The 27050-nt window shown below is 34.3% G+C and overlaps 1 protein-coding gene across 1 annotated transcript in view; it reads right to left on the reverse strand.

Annotated features, from left to right (window-relative positions):
* Positions 1-6251: 6251 nt before the first annotated feature.
* Positions 6252-27050, reverse strand: part of LOC139494384 (zinc finger protein 721-like) — a 30000-nt gene continuing 9201 nt past the window's right edge. The window contains exons 2-5 of the mRNA XM_071282547.1: positions 18192-19400; positions 16831-17520; positions 15940-16093; positions 6252-7974 (exon numbers count right to left, since the gene is read on the reverse strand). Of these exons, the coding sequence (XP_071138648.1) occupies positions 6990-7974; positions 15940-16093; positions 16831-17520; positions 18192-19400 (3038 nt within the window). The 3' untranslated portion in view covers positions 6252-6989. The remainder of the gene's footprint in view (positions 7975-15939; positions 16094-16830; positions 17521-18191; positions 19401-27050) is intronic.

Consider the following 27050-nt stretch of genomic DNA (forward strand, 5'->3'; position numbering starts at 1 on the left):
TATTCTTACACAAGAAAATAAACCCTGGTCTGCTAGCTACATGTTCATCTTTTCTACTGATTAAATAACTATAATCATGCTAACAGACTTAAGAACAAGGCATGTAAGATCATCATAAAAATATGACACTTTTTCTAGACAATCCAGATCGTGCAAAATACTTTGCTAAAAATTGTAACCTTTAAAATTGTTGTCGTGCACTAAAAAAAAACCATGGGAACTTTCAAAAGTTGGCAGGTATGTAACAAGTCTTACTATTTTTAAGCCCCATTTATGGGCATTATGTTTTCTGGTCTGACAGTCCGTCCTACTTCAGGTTAAAGTTTGATGTCGAGGTATAGTTTTTGATGAAGTTGAAATCCAATCAACTTGAAACTCAGTACACATGTATTCCTTATGATATGATCTTTCTAATTTTACTGCCAAATTAAAGATTTTACCTAATTTTCACGGTCCACTGAACATAGAAAATGATTTTACGGATTGGAAATCCATGTACTTATGACACATTCTTGTTTGGAGAAAAAAAATGTCATAACGATAATGGAGCAAAGCAGGCTGGGTTAGTGTGCTTTTATGGTAATTCAAGTTACCTTTTATTCATCTTCTTCCACCTCAGAGCTATCAGCGCTCTTTGATTATATGTATATAACGTAGCTATAGCTAGTGTCCCTTTAAAACGCTATCATGTAAAAGCCACATCCAAGACTTAAATCCTGTTATTTACATTGCACCAGAATTTAAAAAAAAGTTGATAGATGGAAATTTAAAACGTTTTAGCATTAGTTAGTTCAACGCCAGTTGTTGATATTTAGCATAATTGCAACATTGATAAGCTTCCTTAATGTAATTAATGTCTAGTGGCAAGTATGTCATGCATATTTAGAGGGAACATACAAATTAGTTTACTACAGTTGAACTAATTGTTTACTGAGTAAATTATTAAAAATACTAACTTTAAATGAACCACTACAATTTTACTGTATTCAGCTATACAAACTAATATATTGCATATCTAATAATACAAAACATGAAAGATGGACTAAGCAGTCTGCATGGAATGCCAAGCTAACTGCCTCCATTTAAGACTTGATTAGCTACATCTTATATATATGTTTAGACCTTGGCAGGGGATCACCTTATTTCCAAATTTTAAAACCACTGAAATATCTTCTTTTTTGGTAATCTCTTCTAAAGCTAATACCAAACTGACACAATTTAAGCCCAATTTTTTCTTTTGTTTTAAGCAACTTTATTTTTACATTTTGATCCTTTTATATTTTTTTAAAAATAATTATGCATATGGTATACACATCTCATTGTCTCATTAAAAGGAATCCAAACGGTATTTTAACTCATAAAATCTTCAACCTAAGCACCCCACCACAATGTGTAAATATCGATATAAATATTTGATTTAGCTTTAAACCTATATCCTAAGTGGGAGTGCTCCGATATATAACGGAAGAAATTAACTGTAAAGAACAGAACAGAACTATTTGACAGTGATCCCTTACTATATATTTATCATGTATGAGAATATTACAAGACTGCCGGCTTCTTGCAAAGATGTTTTCCATTTTTTTCAACAGGTTTGATTTTTAAAAAGCAAATGAAATTACAAACTGGAATTGAGGTTTAATATCATACATTTTTGGATTCGAGCATCACTTGCAGTCAATCAAACAAGAGACATTAAGTCCAGTGGCAAATATGTCATGCATTATCAGGACAACAACATATTTTACAATAAATACTATAGGTAAGTTCTATAACATGTATAATGTGAGGCGTTTACAGCTAACAAATCATTCATTCCTTCTCAATTAGTTTCCCCTTTAAAAAAAAATGTTTAAAACGATGTTGGTGTCCCAGAAAAAATAAATTAAAATAGCCTTGCAAGCCGTCATAGTTCTCAGTTGGACTTTCCAAAATACAATTATTTTTTTCTTTAATCGATATAAATGTGACCTAAACATAATATTTAAATTACAAATTCACCAAATCATAAGATTAACTAAAAGACCGAATAACTAAATCAAACAGAAAAGGAGAGTCTATAACACCACAAGTCTTCAAAACATCTCAAATAATTTTTTTTTTTCAATTTTTGTCTTTCTATGTCTTCTATAAAATTAAATAGTAACAGACATTTAACTCAAAATAACTCGTTTTATTGTATGATATTACTGTTTTCCACTTAATCGATGGTGTCACTGTGCGATGATGTTCGGTGGTGAAGATACCCACAAATGTTCTATCTTTGGAAACTTGTAGGATTCTCGCTGCTGTTTTTATTGAATGGGTGAAATTTTTAAAAAGTACTGTGACGTTATGTTGTTCTTTTTGATTCCACAAGGCACATCAATTTATCATGATCTATCAGTGGCGGATCCAAGGTGAGTCTCATTGGGGTCTAAGCGTGACGCGGGATTGCCGATTTTTTGTAAGCGTGACACGTGCAAGTCAAATTATTGTGTCATGAAAACGGGAAATGAGGTCTAGCGGGACCCGGGAAATGACAAAAAAAACTAGAATTGCCGACGTACATAGTGTAAGCGGGATACGGGAATCTGACAAAACAGTAAAGGGGATACGGGAAGCTGACAAAACAGTAAGCGGGATACGGGAATCTGACAAAACAGTAAGCAGGATCCGGGATCAGAACCCCCAATGAGACCCCCTCCAAGGGAAGGGTTGGAATCCCTTTTTAGTGTACGATCAATGCATTTGTATGGGGACATGTAGTTGGAACCTTTATTGTGGGTTGCGACCCCCCTTTAAGAATCGCTTGATCCGCTCCTGTCTATGATCATATATAATGTGCTTTGTCCATTTAAATAAACTTACTTTTTCGTCTGCAAGAGAATATACGTCCAGGGAATGAAACCAAAGTTATCATGATTTTCTTTCTTTACACTGAATCGCCGTTCTATTTCGGCGCACTCCTATGTAGGATCATGTGTTTGATGAATTATTTCAGAGTAACAACTTGCTACAAATAATTATTAACTGCTCGAAGTTTCATTTCTTGACAACTCAACGTGACAACATGTACACATTGAGAAAATTAATGCTGGAGTATGATTTAGCATACATCAAAAGTGTTCATCAATGTTATAATACTGAACAGAAGAGAAATGTCTATGATATGGAAATTATTATATGTGATAAATCAGAAATGACAACTGTAACTGTGTAGATATATAATATTGTTGGTAGGATATTTACAGTGTACAAAGTATTGGTTGAACATTTCTATCGAACCAATTTTATTAGTACATCGTTGTTATTGTGACCGTGTATATGTATATATAGTGACAATTCATAGGATTTTAAAAAGTTTTATCAACACTGACAAAAGACAACAGTGCCAGTGGTTCATCTGACAGAGGTGGCAAATACAGGATAGGTAAAGATAAAGGTATAAGATGGGATAAAGGACGAGTCGACATCAGAAAATCGATCAATAAAGGATAAAAAAAAAACTGAATTCAAATTGTTTCGGATCCAAATTGCTACAAGTTTTGTATATATATATCCTTATGGGTCAATCAATTTTTCACAAATTAAGTTAAGAGGGGGGTAGGGAGGGGGTACCCGGTAGTGAAAAAACTATATGAATTAAGTTTTTTATCCTATACATTGAACTGTATATGTCGTCCTTAATGCGATACATAGAGATTAATACATGGCCTTTTCCATAGCGGCCCGGGTATCACTCTGAGACCTCCATATCAGCCCGAGACGTAAACTGATTTTTATAGTTCTTTCTTATGTTGTACTGTTATACCACTGTCCAAAGTTAAGGGGAGGGTTTGGATCCCGCTAATATGTTTAACGGTAAACCCGCCACATTATTTATGTATATGCCTATCCCAAGTCAGGAGCCTGTTATTCACATGTTTTCGTTTGTGTATGTGTTACATACATTTTGTACTTGTTTTTCGTTTATTATTTTTTATATAAATAAGGTCGTTAGTTTTCTCGTTTTAATTGTTTTACATTGTCTTATCGGGGCCTTTTATAGCTGACTATGCGGTATGGACTTTATTCATTGTTGAAGGTTGTACGGTGACCTATAGTTGTTAATGTCTGCGTCATTTTGGTCTCTTGTGGACAGTTGTCTCATTGGCAATCATACCACATCTTCTTTTTTATATGTACATATTTCAATCTATTCATACATCAACATAGTTGACCTATTGCTTATAGTTATTTAAATCAGACCAAAACACAAAAACTCAGGATTGACGAAAGCCATAAAAATAAGGTTCATGAAACCTGTAAGACTGACATGTACCCCTTACAAATTGATTCATTCAATACACCACACGAAGTTGACCTTCTTGTTATGGTATCTGAGAAACGAGCCTAATCATGTAATGGTAACATTGACCACTGATCATGAAATAAGGTCAGACCAACTCATACGAATGAACATGACTTACATGTATAGACGTTGTCTAGCAAAGAACCCATCCACAAAATATCGGGGTCCTATTACTCAAAATAAGTGAGTTACAAGGTTTCCGTCAGTATGTGTTCTTAGGTGTCTATATATTGTATATATATATATATATATACAACTCGTCTAAACATCAACACAATGTTAGATCTGTAAATTTGCTTTCGCAAAGTATTGGTTCTTCCCTCGCCGGGATTCGAACCCATGCTACTGTGATATCGTGACACCAAATCGACTGCACTGCAGCCGTCCCGCTAGACCACACGACCACCTGGGCTCTCAAAAAAAGAGCTTTCGCTGGCCGTGTGTTACCTTTCCTCGTCAGTTTTAATCTAGCGGCGTACTACAGTACATGATATACAAGGCATGAAGACAGATCAGCTAAATTATCTATAGTAAAGGATCCTACAAATTAATGTAATATACAGTCACAGAAAATAATTATATTTATAAGTACGTCTGAGTCAGTGACAACTCTACAACAGATGTATCCATATAAATTACAACTTGCACTAAACATCCCACCATATTAATAAATATTTCAAGGTTTAGCTCAAAAAACGAATTATATATATGGAGCAGCCACTATGTTCCGTTGGTTACTTTGTTCTTGCGGAACTTTTCAAATAGTTAATAACCGATTGAACTTTCCAACTAGTTGTTTTATTCCGAGTGCAGTCGAAAAGTTCTGGAAAAAGTAGCTTGTTGAAAAGTCCCGGATCAACGTAGCTAGTTAAATAGTTCTGGCGGAACAGAACAACTTGTTAATTAGGTCAGAAGGTTACCTTCTTAACGGTATAAGTTGTAATGTATTAATCTGAAATTGATATTCTTAAAAGTACCCACATGGGGAGGAACTTTTAGGCTAGTTTATTAGTTCCGGTTTTGACTAATTTACCAAAGAAGAACTTTGTGACTAGTTGATAAGTTTCTTTTGACTTTTGTTATCATTGTGACTGACTTGGTTCCCCTTTGAAAGGTTCAGACATAATATGTTGCGCATTTACTTTGCATCAATTCTCAAAATGGAACTTTGTGACTGGTTGATTAGTTCCGTTGGCACTTTTGAGCTAGTTTGTTAGTTCCGGTTTTGACTAATTTGGCAAAAAAGAGCTTTCTAACTAGTTGATAAGTTCCGTTGGAACTTTTCAACTAGTCACTTTGTTCCGGTGGAACTTTTAAACCAGAGGAAGAACAAAGTAACTATAGTTAATTAGTTCCTCCAGAACTTTTCGGCTAGTTAGTTTTTTTCCGCCCGGAACTTTCCAACGTCGGAACAAAAGAGCATTTACACTTACATGTATCTTCTAACATTTACACAATCATTTAACAATTTTTACTTTATTAATTCAAATAAATTCTTCAATACAAAAATCCCTCTAACAAGTTTAATCCAATTTTGTATTTTAAAGTGTCTTTTTAAGTCACACATTCAAATTAATTCTGCAACGCATACATTACATTCCTGTCTATTTACAGATTGTATATACCATGTATGCATGTCTTGGGATGTTTTTCTGTAGATTGTAAAGCAAATTAAAACCTTTACCAAATAAAAAAGATGTATCTCATTTAAGTGTTCTCATGTGTCTCTGCACATTTTCAATAGAACTAAAACCTTTATAACCAACATCACAGTATTTAATGAGATGCATCTCATGTATGTGTTCTCATATGTGTCTGTATATTTTTAATACAACTAAAACCTTTACTTCCAAAATCGCAGTATGTGTTTGCATGTGCCTTTGCACATTTTCAACATAAATAAAACTTTTACCACAAACACAGTAATATGATTTATATCCTAAATGGGTTCTCATGTGTCTTTGTTCATTTCTAAGATAACTTAAACCTTTACCACTAACATCACAGTAATGAGATTTATCAACTGTATGTGTTTCATGTGTCTCTGTACATTTCCAAGATAACAAAAACTTTTCTTCCAACAACACAGTATTGATATGTATCTTTTATATGCGTTCTTATGTGTCGCTGCACATTGTCGATATAACTAAAACTTTTACCACCAACATCACAGTCATGAGATTTTTCTCCTATATGTGTTCTCATGTGTCTCTGTACATCTCTAAGATAACTAAAACTTTTCTTCCAACAACACAGTAATGATATGCATCTCCTATATATGTGTTCTTAGGTGTAATTGCACACTGTCGATATAACAAAAACTTTTACCACCAACATCACAGTAATGGGATTATCTCCTAAATGTGTTCTCATGTGTCTCTGTACATTTCTATGGTAACTAAAACTTTTACCACCAACATTGCAGTAATGAAATTTATCGACTATATATGTTCTCATGTGCATATATAAATTACTAAGATGCTTTACTCAATTACCGCATACATCAGAAACATATGGTATATCGCATGTGTGTATTTTCATGTTTCTGCATATTAATGCATCAATTCTTAACAATATACAAGTTTCACAGTCACGAGATTTTACCATCAGTATGTGTTCTCATGTTAATCTGTAAATTACCAAGTTGATCAAACCCTTAACCATTGACATCTTCGATATGATGTTTATCGCCGTTATGTGTTTTTGTATGTCTCTGTAAATGATCAGTGCGATTAAATCTTTTACCGCATACACCGCATTCATGAGGTTTATCACCGGTATGTATTCTCATGTGTGTCTGTAAATTACCATGATGACTAAACTTTTTATCACATACCTCACAGTCATCATGTTTATCACCTGTATGTGTTCTCATGTGAATCTGTAAATTTCCAAGCTGACTAAACACTTTAACACATATATCACAGCCATAAGGTTTATCACCTGTATGTATTCTCATGTGTCTCTGTAAACTACCAAGACGACTAAACACTTTACCGCATAAATCACAGTAATGAGGTTTATCACCTGAATGTGTTTTCATGTGAGTCTTTAAACTACCAGCCTGACTAAACCTTTTACCACATACACCACAACAATGCGGTTTTTCACCTGTATGTATTCTCATGTGTGTCTGTAAATTTTGAAGATGAATAAAATGTTTACCACATTCACTGCAGCCTTGAGGTTTATCGCCCGTATGCGTTTTCATGTGTGACTGTAAATTACCAAGACGACTAAACCTTTTACCACATACGTCACAGTTATGAGGTTTATCACCTGTATGTGTTCTCATGTGTGCCTGTAAATTACCAAGACGACTAAACATTTTACCACATACGTCACAGTTATGAGGTTTATCACCTGTATGTGTTATCATATGATTTTTTAAACTACCCGACTGACTAAACCCTTTACCACATACATCACAGTCATGAGGTTTTTCACCTGTATGTATTCTCTTGTGAATCTGTAAATAACTACGCTGACTAAAGCTTTTACCACAAACATCACAGTCATTGTGTTTATTGTCCGTATGTGTTCTCATGTGATTCGTTAAGGTACCCGACTGACTAAATCCTCTACCACATACACCACAGTCGTACGGTTTATCACCTGTATCGTCTGTTTGTGATGTCATACTTTTTTAATATCTACTGAATTAACTGAACCTTCAACCATACATATAACTCCAGTCGTGTGTCTCTTCAGATTACTACCACAAGTACATAAATATCACAAAATTTAAGTTTACACCATTTCACCAGTACGTTTTGTCATGTGTCCCTTTAATTAACTATCTTGACTTAATTCGCTAGCTCAAACATCACATTTACGATACTTTTCACGAGTCTGTTTTCTCAAAGAGGCTTTTTAAGGTCTCTAAGGTACCACCTCGACAAATTATCTTGCAAAATCACATGTATGACGTTTATCACCAATCAGTGTTTCATGTGTCTCTATACAGTACTATTTAATGCCAGCGTGTGCTTAATGTGTCTCTATACAGTACCATTTAATGCCAGCGTGTGCTTAATGTTTATCTGTACGGTACCATATATCACTAGCCTGAGTTTAATGCGTCTCTTTGCGGTACCATTTATCACTAGCCTCTGTTTAAAGCGTCTCTGTACGGTACCATTTATCACTAGCCTGTGTTTAAAGTGTTTATATATGGTACCATTCATCACTAGCCTGTGTTTAATGTGTCTCCATACAGTACCATATATCACCAGCATGTGTTTAATGTGTATCTATACGGTACCATTTATCACTATACTGAATTTAATGTGTCTCTGTACGGTATCATTTATCACTAGCCTGTGTTTAATGCGTCTCTTTACGGTACCATTTATCACTAGCCTATGTTTAATGTGTCTCTATACGGTAACATTTATCACCAGCCTGTGTTTAATGTGTCTCTCTATATGGTACCATTTATCACTAGTCTGTGTTTAATGTGTTTCTATATGGTACCATTTATCACTAGCCTGTTTTTAATGTGTCTCTATACAGTACCATATATCACTAGCCTGAGTTTAATGCGTCTCTTTGCGGTACCATTTATCACTAGCCTCTGTTTAAAGCGTCTCTGTACGGTACCATTTATCACTATCCTGTGTTTAATGTGTTTATATATGGTACCATTCATCACTAATCTGTGTTTAATGTTTCTCCATACAGTACCATATATCACTAGCCTGAGTTTAATGCGTCTCTTAACGGTACCATTTATCACTAGCCTGTATTTAAAGCGTCTCTGTACGGTACCATTTATCACTAGCCTGTGTTTAATGCGTCTCTGTACAGTACCATTTATCACTAGTCTTGTGTTTAATGCGTCTCTGTACGGTACCATTTATCACTAGCCTGTGTTTAATGTGTCTTTTGACGGTACCATTTATCACTAGCCTGTGTTTAATGCGTCTCTATACGGTACCATTCATCACTAACCTGTGTTTAATGTGTCAATTTCTCACTTAATCCTCGGTCAACAAAATCATCTTTTCAATAAGGTTATCTCCAGTAATTGTGTTCTTGTTCAACTCTTAAACTGTAAGGAAAAAGCAAACAAATCTAAGACTACATATGTAGTGACCTAAACCTTTTGATACCTCTCTGAAAATTACATATAAAGCCCCCTCTATAAACTGTCTATGTTGTTATGGCATACTTTACATTTATGTATCTGTATGTTTGGATAGGGGGCAGCTAATGCCCACCTTTGGGTGAGAGATTTTTCTACCTGTGTTGAAGACTCATTGGCATGATTGGTGGCCTTCGGTTGTTTTCTTCCATTAGATTTGGGTTGTTCAACTTTTTTTTTAAGAAAAAATAAATCTGATTAATAGCTACATGTATATTGCTTATTAATTCGAAGTCACTGAACCATGAACTAGGGACCCCAAATCAGTCCACAAATTGAGATGCATGTGCTGATTTCAATGGATATGGTGGAAATGTTCATACAATATATCATCCTTAATTCGTTTTTATAAGCGAAAAAAAAATAATCAACAAAACTATACATTTTGCAGAAGGTTTAAGTTAAATAAATTTAGCGTACATTGTAGTACATTAATGTCATGAATGTAACAATACTGCAATGTAACCGTGAACACAAATATCATTTTACATCTATAATTAATCGGATCCTTGGCCAACCCTGTATTGCCGCAATTAGTCTCCAATGTATCGGGTGGGGGGGGGGGGGGGGGGGGGGGGGGGGGTTTACACCATAACTTTTTTTTTTATTATTGTTACATTTCCATGTAACCGTAGCCAGTGCCATACACAGAATAGGCTGTTTAATAGTATAGATGCATATCATTCAATCATCATTGCATGGTTGTATTACTAACATACGTCCTTTAATGATGATTATTGTCATAAAGGTTCATCATTACATTTTGGCTGAACTCGCCGTATTAACACCAAAAAATTATACTCCGAGTACAGAAAAACCTGTGCACCTGCAAAAGTTTTAAGGCATGGAGGGGCCTAGATAATTAAATTTTTAAATGCATTTTATGGTTCAGAAAATTATAAACTTTTCTGGATTTTGCTATTCATTTTGTTTTCATTCCTGAGGAAGGTGCCAAAAAAAGAAGTTAGAAAAACGTTTGAGAAGTTCCCCTCATATTATCGATGTTGTGAGTAAAATTGATTTAAATGGACAAAAGATGGACCGACGTTTTACGTTTCCGCAAATAGACATTACTTTTCCGGGGGAAAAACAGATGACGTTTGCGGAAAAAAGGTTTACGTTTCAGCAAATAAATATCTTACTTTTCCGGAGAAAAATAACTATTCCGGAAAAATTAAATTATTACTTTTCCGCAAATAATTAAAAAATACCTTTACAGTAAGTTAGAGTTCTCATCTAAGTTATGTTTGATGTTGTTTGAAGATCCAATAACACATCGAATAAGAAAAAAAATGTTAGAATGGCTAGCATAAAACTGCTCGCTCAGGTGGGCATGAAAAGACTCGGCACCATTCGTTGACAAGAGTTGTATCTAGTATATTGTATATTGTATAGTATAGATATAAGATCAGAACATTTTCTTTATTAAAGAAATATAATAAATAATTTATCTAATATAATATATTCGATTTTTTATAATTTACCATGTAGGAAAAGTAATAAATACAAATTGCGGAAACGTATACTTTAAATTGGCGGAAACGTAGGGTTGGACATGGGACTTTGAAAATTAGCGGAAATTTGCCCAGATGGGCAATAGACACCTGTAAGTTGGCCATGGGACTTTGAAAATTTTAGCGGAAATTTGCCCAGATGGGCAATAGACACCTGTAAGCAATAGGTGCTTTAAACTGTGTAACTAAGTGGACCGTATCAAATGAAGCTAGTTTGTTTATTTATTTTTTGCTAACAAGGATGAAAATTTTGTCCTGCATTTTTTTTAAATTGTAATCTCTGTCCTGCCTTTTTATTTTTCACTCTTTTCGGTCCAGCCTTTTTTTTCTTAGTTTATCCTGACTTATTTTACATAAATTGTCATCCTGCTTTTTTTTTTGTCAAGTTGCTCATCCAGCCTTTTTTTTTAACTCAAAACTCCTGTCCTGCCTTTTTCAAATTTCATCCAAGCTACCCTAATAAAAGTCAAATGATAGCTTCCTATTGGACGGTAATGAAATCATATTATAACTTCACATGTGATTCGCAAAGATTCGTCGAACAAAAACATACTCAGTCACAAAAACAACATATTGGATGATTTTGTAGAAACTATAATATTGTAAATTTTATACATTTTGATTTAGGCATTGTTTTATTTACATTATTTGTTATATGTTATACATAAATGTCATGTATGTTATAGCACTGGATTACGCAATGTCGATAAAGATATGAATGTGCTTCATCCATTTTAATATATGAATTTGAATAAACTTACTTTTTTATCATGTTTTTTTGCAAGGAAATATGAGTCGAGGGAAAGAAACTAACGTTATCATGGTTTTCTTTCTTTCTACAGACGACACCTGTTTAAATCGCCGTTTTCGTGATATCGGCGCACTCATATGTAGACGGAGGGATAATGCAGCTTAATTGTAATCTATAATGTTAAGTTGATATGAATCTACTTGTATTAAACACAACTTTATCTTTACCTTCAACACTTTCAATAAAACAATTTTTTTGTAAAGCAGGCGAGACATTTCAGCGTGTGCACTTTTGTCAAATAAATAGGGCCGTTAGAATTATCGCTTGAATAAACATTTGTCCCTCCGGGCCCTTGTATAGCTGGCTATGGGAAATTGGTATTGCAAATTGTTGAAGGCCGTACGGTGACCTGTTGTTGCTAACTTCTACCGGCGTCATTCGGTCTCTACGGACGAAGTTTCGCAATGATTTATACCACATCTTCTTATTTTATGTTGGAAATATAGAATTCATGATGATTTTAACCTTTTTAATTCATATACTAAATGCTTTGATGATGATAAATTCGATATTCCTATTCAAAGAAGTCGGGGTCATGCTGGTGTTTCAATTATGTATAGAAAAACATTGCAAACAATTATTAAAGAAATTCCGGATGGTGGAAACAGAATTATTGGGGTTTTAATAAAACTAGCAAAACCAATACTTCTGTTATGTGTATACCTTCCAACAAGAGGAAATGGATATTCCCGTGATGACTACCAAGCGATATTGGATGAACTCTCGGAAATTATTCAAAAATATAATGACTCATATATAATAATAATTATTCTTGGAGGAGATATGAACGCCTCGTTTCATCGTAACAGTAGTAACACTAGAGATATTGACTTTAAACAATTTGCCAATGAACATAATCTCTCTTTACATAAACTTTGTAAAGAACAAGATACTTTTTTTCATTTTAATGGGAAAGACTCTTCACAAATTGATAATTTAATAAATTAATACTGATATTGTGACATCCTATAACGTACTGACAAGAGAGCTGTGTAACACCTCTACACATGATCCAATTACTATAACTGTTCCAAATTGAATGGAAAAGTCTATTGATGAGTCGACTAACTCAGATAACAAGTGTGTGCGGAAAATTGACTGGAATAAAATTGACACTAATGAATATAAAAGAAAATTGAGCCATAAACTAGACTCTGAACTCCAAAATTTAGATTTGGAATCGCTTGATAATTTTATAGATAATCTGTGTGAAATTGTTACTGACACAGCTAGGGAGCTTGTCCCATCTAAACAAAATTCTGGATCACGTACTCGTAGGAAAGGCAGAGTTTGGCCTCCACATATTGTGGATATTATTAGAAAAGAGAAACATTGTTTTTGGAAATGGAAACAAGCTGGTCAACCAAAAAGCAAAGATAACAAATATTTTAATGAATTGAAACAAACGAAAAAAGATCTCAGGTCTGCTCAGCGACAGCTTGAAGCATCTAAACGTCAAGACAACCTTATCAATATAATGGAACTTCGTGAAACTGATCAAAAACAATTTTATAAACTTATCAAACGCCAACGGGACCACAACTATATCTCAACATCTGTTCTTAGATATAATGACAAGATTTTTAGTGATTCTATAGCCATTTGTGAAACATGGGCTGACTATTTCCAGGAGCTGTCTACCCCTTTTGATAATGAATTTTTTTATAACAGCTATAAACAATTGGTCGAAGATGATGTAAAAATACTACAGGATCTTTTTAACACTAATAAAGAACCCCTAGAATTTTTATCTGAGGATGTTGTGGGAAAGTGTATAATGTCTTTCAAAAATGGAAAAGCAGCTGATGAACAAGGTATTACCATTGAACATTTAAAATATGGTGGTCAACCTGTTATTAAAATTATTGTGAAATTAGTAAACTTTATATAATATATTAACCTCCCATCTAATTTAAAAAGTGGTATATGTTATCCTGTATTCAAAAACGGGGGCAAACCTAGAGAAATGCCTAACTCTTATCGTAAAATTACCGTAACAAGTACTATTGGAAAAGTTGTGGAAAAACTTCATCTATCAAAAAATGTGAACATTATTAAAGATAAACAAAGTCGGTTGCAAAAAGGCTTCACAGTTGGGGAATGTCCTTCTGTAGCAGCATTAATCTTAACTGAACTCAAGGCTGAAGCTAAGAAATTAAAAAACAATTAATTATAACGTTTAGTGATGCTCAAAAAGCTTTTGATATTGTGTGGCACTCTGGGCTAATGAGAGAGATGTATAAAGGTGGAATGACCGGTGACAATTGGTTACTATTCAATGAGTGGTATAAGAACTTGGAGTCCTCTGTAATGTGGCAAAGTATCAAATCAAAACCAGTTCACGAATTCCAGGGTGTACGTCAGGGTGGAGTTTGGTCCCCGACTGCCTATAAGGTCTTCATAAACACACTACTGAAAACGTTTGAAATGAATGGTCTTGGTGCTCACTTGGGTTCTATTTACTGTGGAATACCCACTTTTGCCGACGATGTTACTCTGATTTCCAACAACCCGTATGAGATGCAAACAATGTTAAATGTCTTGTCTGATTATGCAAATAAACATCGCTACATAATTAGTAGCCAGAAGTCATGTACTCTACAATATGGAAGTAAAACTAAACATTTATTTACACTGAATGGTCAACCTCTTCAAAATTCTGTTAAAGCGACTCATCTTGGTATAGATCATGATGTCAATTCTAAATATGGTGTGAAAGATTGTGTACCTAATAGAATTCAGACAGCTAGGAAAACAGTGTATGCCCTCATGGGAGCTGGGCTCCATGGTTTGAATGGACTTAACCCTAAAGTCTCTATGCACCTGGTGAAAATTTATGTGCTACCCAGACTTTTGTATGGATTAGACTCCATAATACTTTCTGTCTCAGATATGAAATTACTCTCCGTATATTACACCAAGCTTCTAAAGCAGATCCAGCATTTGCCAGAGCGCACTTCCACTAGTGCTGTCTACTTACTTCTCGGTCAAATTCCAGTTGAGGCTGAATTGCATAAGCGTATGCTGAATTTTTTCGGTAATATCATCAGAAACCATGGTTCTGTCGAGCGTGATGTTGCTATAAGACAACTGGCTGTAATGCCAAGGGATTCAAATAGTTGGTTTGTCAAAATTATTGACTTAACAGAACAGTATGGCTTACCATCACCACATGATCTTATTAATGTGCCTCCGGGGAAAATCGAGTGGAAAAATATTGTAAGAAAATCTATCTCTTTGTATTGGATTGATCTTCTAAAATCTGATGTAAAATCAAAGTCATCTCTAAAGTTTTTAAATGTCAATAATATCACTCAAGGAAAAACCCACAATGTCTGGGATAGCTGTGGAACAGAGCCATTTACTTCAACTATGGCCAGTATAAAAGCAAAAAGCATGTGTGGAACTTATACCTTACAGCATGACAGAGCTAAGTTCGACAGATCTGGTGGAACTAATTCAGCATGTAAATTATGTGGCAAAGGAAGTGAGGACATTAAACATTTCCTTCTATATTGTGAAAAATTGAGAGACATACAGGAACATTTCCTAAATATTATACTAGTAAAAGTTATATGACTGTGTTGATATGGAAGTGTATAATGAAATATTATCATCAGAAGACTTACAACTCAAAGTTATTATTGACTGTTCATCCTTTGAATTCCTAGACGAATCCAACATCTCTAATATTGAATGTGTATCTAGAGGTTATTGTTATAGACTACTTCAAAGAAGAGCTTCGCTACTTCAAATAACCTAGTTATCATCATTATTCAATTGACAATAATCTTGAAACTGTGATTAATTCCATGTGAAGAACTGTTTTGAACTATGAAAGTAGAAGTATGAATAAGCTAGGAGTGGAGTCATGTACATATTTACCTTAAAGTTTATATATTAAATTTCCCATGAATTAAAGTAAATTTAAATTCCCATTAAAATATATATTAACTTCCCATTAAAGTATATATTAACTTCCCATTTATGGTCACTATTTGTATATACCTGGTTAACATAAAATTCATGATGAAACCCATAATAAACCATGTAGTTAAGGTGTGATTGAGCCCCTGTATATAGCAACTCCCAAGTTACACCGTATGGTGGTGCGCCTGACAGAGGCGGAACTTACAGATTAGGTAACAGGTAACAGGTAGGTTGGTCATCTACAGTGATACATGATAGCAAACATGAAACAAGTACCACTGAACGTAAAGTATAGTCATGATCATACACGAAAGACGGGTCACCAAATGTGAAGGATCGTCTTAAAGAAGCTTGTGCCACTGAAAATTAAGTATGGTGGTCAACGTACATAAACTATGTGCCACTGAACGTTAAGTATCGTCCTAACAAACACTTGTAATATGTGCCCGTGAACGATAGGTATACTACAGAACAGACGTAGAACGTGTCTCACAGAACGTTAAGCATCGTCTTGAACAAATATGAAACATATGCCACTGAACCTAAAGTGTAGACACGAACAAACCTGTAACATGTCTCTGTGAACGTAAATCATAGTACTTAACAAACATGAAATATGTGCCCCTGAATGTAAAATTATAGTACGTTAAAACAAACATGAAATATGTGCCCCTGAATGTAAAATTATAGTACGTTAAAACAAACATGAAATATGTGCCACTGAATGTAAAATTATAGTACGTTAAAACAAACATGAAATATGTGCCCCTGAATGTAAAATATATTCCGGGACAAACATATTAAAAAAATGTGCCACTGCGCCTAAAGTGTAGACCAGAACAAACCTGTAACATGTCCTCGTGAACGTGAATTGTAATTCTGAACAGACATGAAACATGTGTCCCTGAACGTAAATATAAATAAAAGAAGATGTGGTATGATTGCCAATGAGACAACTATCAACAAGAGACCAAATGACACAGAAATTAACAACTATAGATCGCCGTACGACCTTTAACAATGAGAAAAACCCATACCGCATAGTAAGACATAAAAGTCCCTGAAATGAAAATTCGAAAATCTTAAAAATCTTTACCATCAACATCACAGTAATAAGATGTATGACCTGTATGTGTTCTCATGAGTCTCTGTACATTTCTAAGATAACTAAATGAAAAACTTTTACCACCAACATCACAGTAATAAGATTTATCTCCTGTGTGTGTTCTCATGTGACTCTGTATATTTCTAATATAACTAAAACTTTTACCACCAACATCACAGTAATGAGATTTTACTCCTGTATATGTTCTCATGTGTATATGTACATTGCTAAGATAACTAAACCTTTTACCACCAACATCACAGTAATGAGATGTATCTCCTGTATGTATTCTCATGTGTCTCTGTACATTTCTAAGATAACTAAACCTTTTACCACCAACACCACAGTAATGAGATTTATCGACTGTATGTGTTCTCATGTGTCTCTGTACATTTCTAAGATAACTAAACCTTTTACCACCAACATCACAGTAATGAGTTTTTATGTGTCTCTGCACATTTCTAAGATAACTAAAACTTTTACAATCAACATCACAGTAATAAGATGTATGTCCTGTATGTGTTCTCATGAGTCTCTGTACATTTCTAAGATAACTAAAACTTTTACCACCAACATCACAGTAATGAGATTTATCTACTGTATGTGTTCTCATGTGTCTCTGTACATTTCTAAGATAACTAAACCTTTTACCATCAACATCACAGTCATGAGATTTATCGACTGTATGTGTTCTCATGTGAAAGTTTTAACTACTTAGATGGGTAACTCCTTTACTGCATACATCACAAACATAAGGTGTATCACCTGTATGTATTTTTGTGGTTCTGCAAACCTATAAGATGCATACATTCTTTACCATACATGTATATGAGAACAGAGTTTACAATAGGTATGAGTTCTCATATCAATCTGTGAATTACCAAGTGGGCTAAACCCTTACTCACTTACATCGCCGATATGAGGTGTATCGCCTGTATGTGTTCTCATGTGATCCTTTAAAATACCAAGCTTACTAAACTTTTTAACGTATACATCATTGCCATTCTCAATTTTATCACCAATATGAGGTTTACCGCCACTATGCATGTGTTTTTGTGTGATTCTGTAAATGATCAAGCCGACTAAATCCTTTACCGCATACACCAAATTTATGAGGGTATTCACCGGTATGTGTTCTCATGTGAGGACTTAACTTTTACCACATGCGTCACAGTCATGAGGTTTATCGCCCGTATGTATTCTAATGTGTGTCTGTAAATTATGAATAAGCGTTTAACCACATACACTGCAGTCATGAGGTTAATCGCCCGTATGTGTTTTCATGTGATTCTGTAAACTACCCAGTTGACTAAAGTATTTACCACATACGACACAGTACTAAGGTTAATAACCTGTATGTGTTCTTTCGTGTCTCTGTAAATACAAATATTTACTAAAGCCTCTACCACATACATCACAAGCATAATGCTTATCTTCCGTATGTGTTTTCCGGTGAGTCTTTAGACTACCCTGCCGACTGAAGCCTTTACCACATACATCGCATTTATAAGGTTTATCACCTGTATGTGTTTTTATGTGATTCTTTAAACTACAAGGCTGACTGAATCCTTTACCGCATACACCACATTCATGAGGTTTTTCACCTGTATGTATCCTCGTGTGAATCTTTAAATAAGGACGCTGACTAAAACCTTTACCGCATATACCACAGGCATGAGGTTTATCACCTGTGTGTGTTCTCATGTGATTCTTTAAACCACCCGACTGACTAAACCTTTTACCACATACATCACAGACGTGAGGTTTATCACCTGTGTGTATTCTCCTGTGAGTCTGTAAATTACCAAGCTTATTAAAACCCTTACCACATACTCCACAGTAGTGAGGTTTTTCACCTGTATGTATTCTCATGTGAATCTGTAATTCAGGACGCCGACTAAAACCTTTATCGCATACACCACAACAATGAGGTTTTTCACCTGTATGTATTCTCATGTGCATGTTTAAATAAGGACGCTGACTAAAATCTTTACCACATATACCGCAGGCATAAGGTTTATCGTCCGTATGTGTTCTCATGTGAGTCTTTAAACTACCCGACTGACTAAACCCTTTACAACATACACCACAGTCATAAGGTTTTTCACCTGTATGTATTCTCTTGTGAGTATTTAAACTACCAAGCCGACTAAACCCTTTACCACATACACCACACTCATGAGGTCTTTCACCGGTATGTATTCTCTTGTGAGTATTTAAATTACCAAGCTGATTAAACTCTTTACCACATACTCCACAGAAGTGAGGTTTTTCACCTGTATGTGTTCTCTTGTGAGTATTTAAACTACCAAGCCGACTAAACCCTTTACCACATACACCACACTCATGAGGTCTTTCACCTGTATGTATTCTTTTATGATTCTGTAAACTACCAGGCTGTCTAAACCCTTTTCCACATACACCACAGTCATGAGGTCTTTCACCGGTATGTATTCTCATGTGAATCTGTAAATAAGGACGCTGACTAAACCTTTTACCACATACACCACAGGCATGAGGTTTATCATGTGTATCGTCTGTGTATGTTGCCATGCCTTTTTGTTAATTACTGAATTAACTGAAACTTCAACAATTTACCAATTAATCCTCCAAGACATTCATCCTTTCAACATGTTCAATAAGGTTCAACTCCAGTAATTGTGTCCTTGTTCAACTCTGCAATGAAAAAAAAAGATATTTAAGATTAAAACCTGTAAATCACCACTAACAGTCTATGTTGTTTTTAGTGTAACACACTTGACAATTACAACGTAGCTATAGATAGTTTCCTTTTAAAACGCTGCCATGTAAAAGCCACATCCAAGACTTAAATCCTGTTATTTACATTGCACCTGAATTAAAAAAAAGTTGATAGATGGAAATTCAAAACGTTTTATCATTAATTTAGTTAGTTCAACGCCACTTGTTGATATTTAGCAGAATTAAAACATGATTGATAAGGCCAAATAAAAAAGTATGTGTGGACACTGGTTCCAGTTACATCTGAAAAAAAGTTAGGGTAGGTACTAGGTAGGATTTTTTTTTTTATTTTATGTTTTTTTTTTACATTGAGTCTGACTCTATGGGAGCAACATTCTGACTTTAGCAGTGCTTAATGAAAAATGACGATAAAATCTTTAGGGTAGGCTTTTTATTAAGCCGAAAAAGTAGGGACGGTAGGGTTACTGGAACCACACATATATTTTTATTTGGCCTAAGCAACATTTAAATAACGTTTGACTGTTGCTTCCTTAATGTCATTAATGTCTAGTGGCAAGCCGCAAGCATGTCATGCAAATTTAAATAATGGCGTGTAACCGTTCAACTGATTACAGAAGTAAACTAGTTTAAATAATGGCGTGTAACCGTCTAGTGGCAAGCCGCAAGCATGTCATGCAGATTTAGAGGGAACATGCAAACTAGTTTACTTCTGTAATCAGTTGAACGGTTACACGCCATTATTTAAATCTGCATGACATGCTTGCGGCTTGCCACTAGACATTAATGACATTAAGGAAGCAACAGTCAAACGTTATTTAAATGTTGCTTAGGCCAAATAAAAATATGGTTACACGCCATTATTCAGACAGCCCATTAGTCCGACAGCCCATTGGTCCGACAACCCATTAATCCGACAACCCAATAGTCCGAAAACCCATTGCTCCGACAGCCCAATACTCCGACAACCCATAAGCCCGACACTTATCAAGTCAAGTATCAGGGTATTAGGGTAAAATAAAATTTGTCTGTCTGTATTATTACGTTTAAATATGTAATCCCATATTTTAAATCAAAGAGCTGATAGCTATGAGGTGGAAGAAGGTGAATAAAAGGTAACCTGAATTACCACAAAAGCAGCCCCACTTACCAAGGCTGCTTTGATCCATTATCGTTATGATGTATTTTTTTTTTCTTCAAACAAGAAAAGGTCATAAGCACATGGATTTCCCATCCGTACAATCATTTTCTATGTTCAGTGGACTGTGAAAATTAGGTAAAATCTGTAAATTGGCAGTAAAATTAAGAAGATCATATCATAAGGAACACATGTGCACTAAGTTTCAAGTTGATTGGATTTCAACTTCATCAAAAACTACCTCGACCATAAACTTTATAACCAGAAGCAGGACGAACGGACAGACCAGAAAACATAATGCCCATAAATGGATCATAAAAATAGTAAGGCTTGTTACATACCCGCCAACTTTTGAAAGTTCCCATAGGGGTTTTTAGTGCACAACAACAATTTTAAGGTTACAATTTTAAGCGAAGTATTTTGCACGATCTGGATTGTCTAGAAAAAGTGTCATATTTGTATGATGAACTTACATGCCTTTTTCTTAAGTCTGTTTGCATGATTCTAGTTATTAAATCGGTAGAAGAGATGAAGCTAGCAGATCAGTGTTTATTTTCTTGCGTAAGAATATTAGATGCTTGTTGAAATTTCCAATTTTAAATTATGCACACAAAGATGGACCTTTAACAGGTTGGGAACAACACTCCAAATGAGGGGTAACCTTATTGGAAGAACATTACAACCCACTGTAAAAAATGAGCACATTTTTATTCATATTATTTGACGAAACTTTCCCCCAAGACTATGCATCTATTAATTATAAGTACTAAATGGTCAAAATATGTCAAAACAAAAGAATTTTCTGTTGTTTCTAAACTTATATCTTCTTTATTAACTTGACCCTTCATTTAGAAAAGTTGTTCCAAATATAAGAATTTTCCCACTTTTGAGTTTAATAAAAATCTTAAAAATGTTCTTTTTTTTTCAACAGTAAAATGACCCCTTGTTTTAGGAACAGTCCCTTATTTAAGGGATACCACTCATAATTGGGGGGGGGGGGGGGGGGGGGGGGTCCCAACCTGAATACAAAAATAAAATATGTTACAACCAGTATTATGTCAATAAATTAGTGAAAAAAATACTATTTACTATTTTTATCATGTTTATGGTAGTACAGTAGACTCCGGACAATCGGATACCAAAAATTTCAGCTAAAAATATCCGATTACCCGATATATTCAATTAGACGATGAATGTATATTCAATGAATATTCTACAATAATAAGTAGATCTATTGCTTAATATGTGAAAGGGCTGGAGGATTGATGGAGTGATTTTTATCGGTTACATCACCACGATGTTTGCGAGAAAAATTATCAGCTGATTATGTAGCTAATGATTAAATTTGTTTCCACTTGCAGTTTTTTTTTTAAATCCTATATTTATTAAAATCAATCAAATGTCCTGAAATATTCATGTAAATTATTATCTTCCATCCATAGTTTCTCTTTACTTGTTTAGTAAACAAATTATTTACATTTTCACACAGGTAAACTAATTTGGCTATAAATATATCACAGCATGTCTGAGTAGAATCTCTTATCTAAAATCGTAATTGTTATAATTTTATTTCTTTAAATAATCAAATTTAAATTTATGAAAATAATCATGATTGATAAAATAGTATTGCATAAAGTTTACGCTCTCGGAGACTATTTATGTTTAGGTCATGGTTCTACAGGCTTCTTCACATATTTGTAAACAAACCAATATGGCCGCCACACGTGATTACCTTTGCACATGTGAAAAAAATATTTCTGACAAAAGTCAGATTTCTCTTGTCAAAAGGGATTTATATTTATATTGCAATAAATTATTCAGAAGGAGGTACGTTCAGTTTCAATTATATTTCTTATTCTATGAGCATTTAGAGTTTAATCAATTTCTCCCAACAGTAACGTACTGCTCTTGTCAACTGAGTCTTGAATAATTTTATAAATAGATTCAAACCATTTGAAGTAGAAAGGCATCTAATTCGCATGACAAGGAAAACAATGAATAAAGACACCAATTTAATAAGAAATAGATCCTTTTTATTTATTAAAAACAAAATCTTCTTGTCTGCAAGATTGCAAATTCGTAACTTCAAGGGCGAAGTTGTAAGCAGGGCGAGTTGTCCCGATACCGAATCAACGCATGCGTATTACAAATATCTACAGTAAAAACATCCGGTTACAAGTAAACAAATAACGTTCATGGATTTCATGTGGATAAGATGAAATCTATTAATTTAAATAAATAAAAAGGTCATATTTACGATAGTGATTGTTTTTAAATCCTAATTTACAAATTAAATGATTCAGATGCTTAATCATGTGTAAAAATCGGTGTCAGGAATCTTAAGTTGTTATGACTTGTAATACACAGAAACGAATGCGGCATACGGAGGCTCAATGAGTTTAAAGTCGGTTCCATAGGTCTTCAGAAGACTTGACGTCTTCTTCCACCAAAAATCACTCCGGATATATATAAAATAAGGCTTAGGTATTTCGAATACTTTCTATATACTCAATTCGAAATCTGTATATAGAATAAAACAGAAAGACTATTTCATTTTCCAAATTAAAGGGTCTATAAAGAGCATATAAATCAAGAACAACCAGTGATGGTGCGAGCTACTGATGATTCAAAAATTTCGCTGTTGAGTTATGAATCTGAAAAAGCATCACGCAATATAGCTGACTTATATAAACCTTGAAACCAAATTTCAGAAATCATTGTACTGTAGTTCCTGAGAACAATGTGACGAACATTTTTAACTTGGCTGTCATGTGAAAAGTGTTCGGTAAACAGGAAGTTGTTGACAATGAATCTGAAAACGCATCAAACGATATAGCCGACTTCAATAAACCTTTCAGAAATCCTTGTATTATAGTTCATGAAAAAAATGCAACGAAAATATTCATGGGACGGACGGATGAACTGTCTGACTAACTGACGGCCGGACGGTTGGACATGTGGACAGACAGAGGCAAAACAGTAAGCCCCCGCTTTTTCGAAGCGGTGGTATAATGATTGGGTCAACATTAAGACTTTACAATACTAATATGATATAATTATCTTAATAGCAACATAAGCCTCAGTCACAATCGGAGCCAAAACAAAATAGAAAAAAAAACCCTTACCTCACACATTGATATCAAATTACAGTCCTTATCAAGACATGCACTATATACATGTAATTTAAAAGAAATAACAATATAATCATCATTTTCCCCCCTTAATAGTAACGTTTTCTTGTGTTAAATAAGTGTCAAGTTTGCCATAAAACACATAATGTACTAAGTTTTTACAATTAGACAATTTGACAAAGACACATGCAGGACAAGAATGTCACACATTGTCTTAGATTTCTTACCAGTCAAACTGCGTTGACTGTATATTTCTATTTCATATACAGTCACTGACCCGATATCACTTTTCCTCCTGACTATTTAAGTAGAAGACTCAGTTACCGAAATGTTCTTGTCCGTCATATTTGTCTTAAGACGACCGCAAAACTTGTTTTGGGAATCTAATAATGGTATGATGTCGTCGTCTGTGTCCGACGTCTGTGTCGAGGGTAAGGACTGAGCAGTTGAAATAAGCATGTGTTTCAACTCGAATATAATGAGACAAATATACCGCATGGAAAGAATGATTGGAATCAAAACGGACAACCCCAAATATTAATGAGAACAGCTAGGGTAGGTCTTTTTAGAGAAAAATTTACCAATACACACAAGACAGATGCATTGTCAGAATAATGGGCTGTCGGAGAAATGGGCTGTCGGAGAAATGGGCTGTCGGAATAATGGTTGTCGGACTAATGGGATGTCACCCAGTTGAACTAATCGTTTACTGAGTAAATTATTAAAACTACTAACTTTAAATGAACCATTACGATTTTACTGTATTCAGCTAGACAAACTAATATATTGCATATTTAATCATATATATAAAACATGAAAGATGGACTAAGCAGTCTACATGGAATGCCAAGCTAGCTGACAAAACATGAAAGATGGACCAAGCAGGCTACATGGAATGCCAAGGTAACTGACAAAACATGAAAGATGGACCAAGCAGTCTACATGGAATGCCAAGCTAGCTGACAAAACATGAAAGATGGACCAAGCAGGCTACATGGAATGCCAAGGTAACTGACAAAACATGAAAGATGGACCAAGCAGGCTACATGGAATGCCAAGCTAACTGACAAAACATGAAAGATGGACCAAGCAGGCTACATGGAATGCCAAGGTAACTGACAAAACATGAAAGATGGACCAAGCAGGCTACATGGAATGCCAAGCTAACTGACAAAACATGAAAGATGGACCAAGCAGGCTACATGGAATGCCAAGCTAACTGACAAAACATGAAAGATGGACCAAGCAGGCTACATGGAATGCCAAGCTAACTGACAAAACATGAAAGATGGACCAAGCAGGCTACATGGAATGCCAAGCTAACTGACAAAACATGAAAGATGGACCAAGCAGTCTGCATGGAATGCCAAGCTAACTGACAAAACATGAAAGATGGACCAAGCAGGCTACATGGAATGCCAAGCTAACTGACAAAACATGAAAGATGGACCAAGCAGGCTACATGGAATGCCAAGCTAACTGCCTCCATCTACCACATGATTAGCTACATCTTATATATATATATATTTATACCTTGGCAGGGGATCACCTCATTTACAAATTTTATAACCACTGAAATATCTTTTTTTTTGGTAATCTCGTCTAAAACTGATACCAAACTGACACAATTTAATCCCATTTTTTTGTTTTGTTTTAAGTAATTTTATTTTTACATTTTGATCCTTTTATATTTTTTTTAACTAATTATGCATATGGTATACACATCTCATTGTCTCATTAAAAGGAATCCAAACGGTATTTTAACTCATAAAATCTTCAACCTAAGCACCCCACCAAATTTTATAACCACGGATATCTTCTTTTTTGGTAATCTCGTCTAAAGCTGATACCAAACTGACACAATTTAATTCATTTTTTTTGTTTTGTTTTAAGTAACGATATTTTTACATTTTGATCCTTTTATATTTTTTTTTAACTAATTATGCATATGGTATATTCATCTCATTGTCTCATTAAAAGGAATCCAAACGGTATTTTAACTCATAAAATCTTCAACCTAAGCACCCCACCAAATTTTATAACCACTGAAATATCTTCTTTTTTGGTAATCTCGTCTAAAGCTGATACCTAACTGACACAATTTAATCCAATTTTTTTGTTTTGTTTTAAGTAACGATATTTTTACATATTGATCCTTTTATTTATACTCCTCTTTTTATATATTTTTTTTAACTTAATTATTATGCATATGGTATACACATCTCATTGTCTCAATAAAAGTAATCCAAACGGTATTTTAACTCATACATTTTACATAGGTAGACTCACTTCAACTTAAGCACCCCACCACAATGTGTAAATATCGATGTATATATTTGATTTAGCTTTAAACCTACAATGTATATCCTAAGTGGGAGTGCTCCGATATATAACGGAAGAAATTACCTGTAAAGAACAGAACAGAACTATTTGACAGTGATCCCTTACTTCATTTATCATGTATGGGGATATTGCAAGACTGCCAGCTTCTTGCATTTTTTTCCCATCTTTTTCAACAGGTTTTATTTTTTTTAAAAGCAAATTTATGAAATTATAAATTGGAATTCATGTTTAATATCATGCATTTTGGGATTCGAACATCACTTGCAGACAATATCAAACAAGAGACGTTACTTTCAGTGGCAAATATGTCATGCATTATCAGGACGACAACATATTTTACAGTAAATACTAATAATAAATAAAGATTAGTTATATAACATGTATAATGAGAGGCGGAAGAATATTTTCAGGGACTTCAAGATTGTACCTAAAGTTATTATTCCAGGACTTTGGGGTTTAATTTGTATAGTTAACACTGATGGACTTCCGGTAACAAATCATTCATTCATTCTCATTTATCCCCCCCCCCCCTTTTACAAAAATGTTTGACACGATGTAGGTGTCCCAGAAAAAAAATAGAATAGCCTAGCAAGACGTCATAGTTCTTTGGACTATCCAAAATATAATTATTTTTTTTTCTTTATAATTTATCGATATAAATGTGACCTAAATATAATATTTAAATTATAAATTCAACAAATCATAAGATATCTCAAATATATATATTTTTTTCAATTTTTGTCTTTCTATGCCTTCTATAAAATTAAATAGTAACAGACAATAACTCAAAATAACTCGTTTTATTGTATGATATTACTGTTTTCCACTTAATCGATGGTGTCACTGTGCGATGATGTTCGGTGGTGAAGATACCCACAAAT

The sequence above is a fragment of the Mytilus edulis genome, chromosome 11, assembly GCF_963676685.1.
Source record: "Mytilus edulis chromosome 11, xbMytEdul2.2, whole genome shotgun sequence".
Taxonomy (NCBI): Eukaryota; Metazoa; Mollusca; class Bivalvia; order Mytilida; family Mytilidae; genus Mytilus; species Mytilus edulis.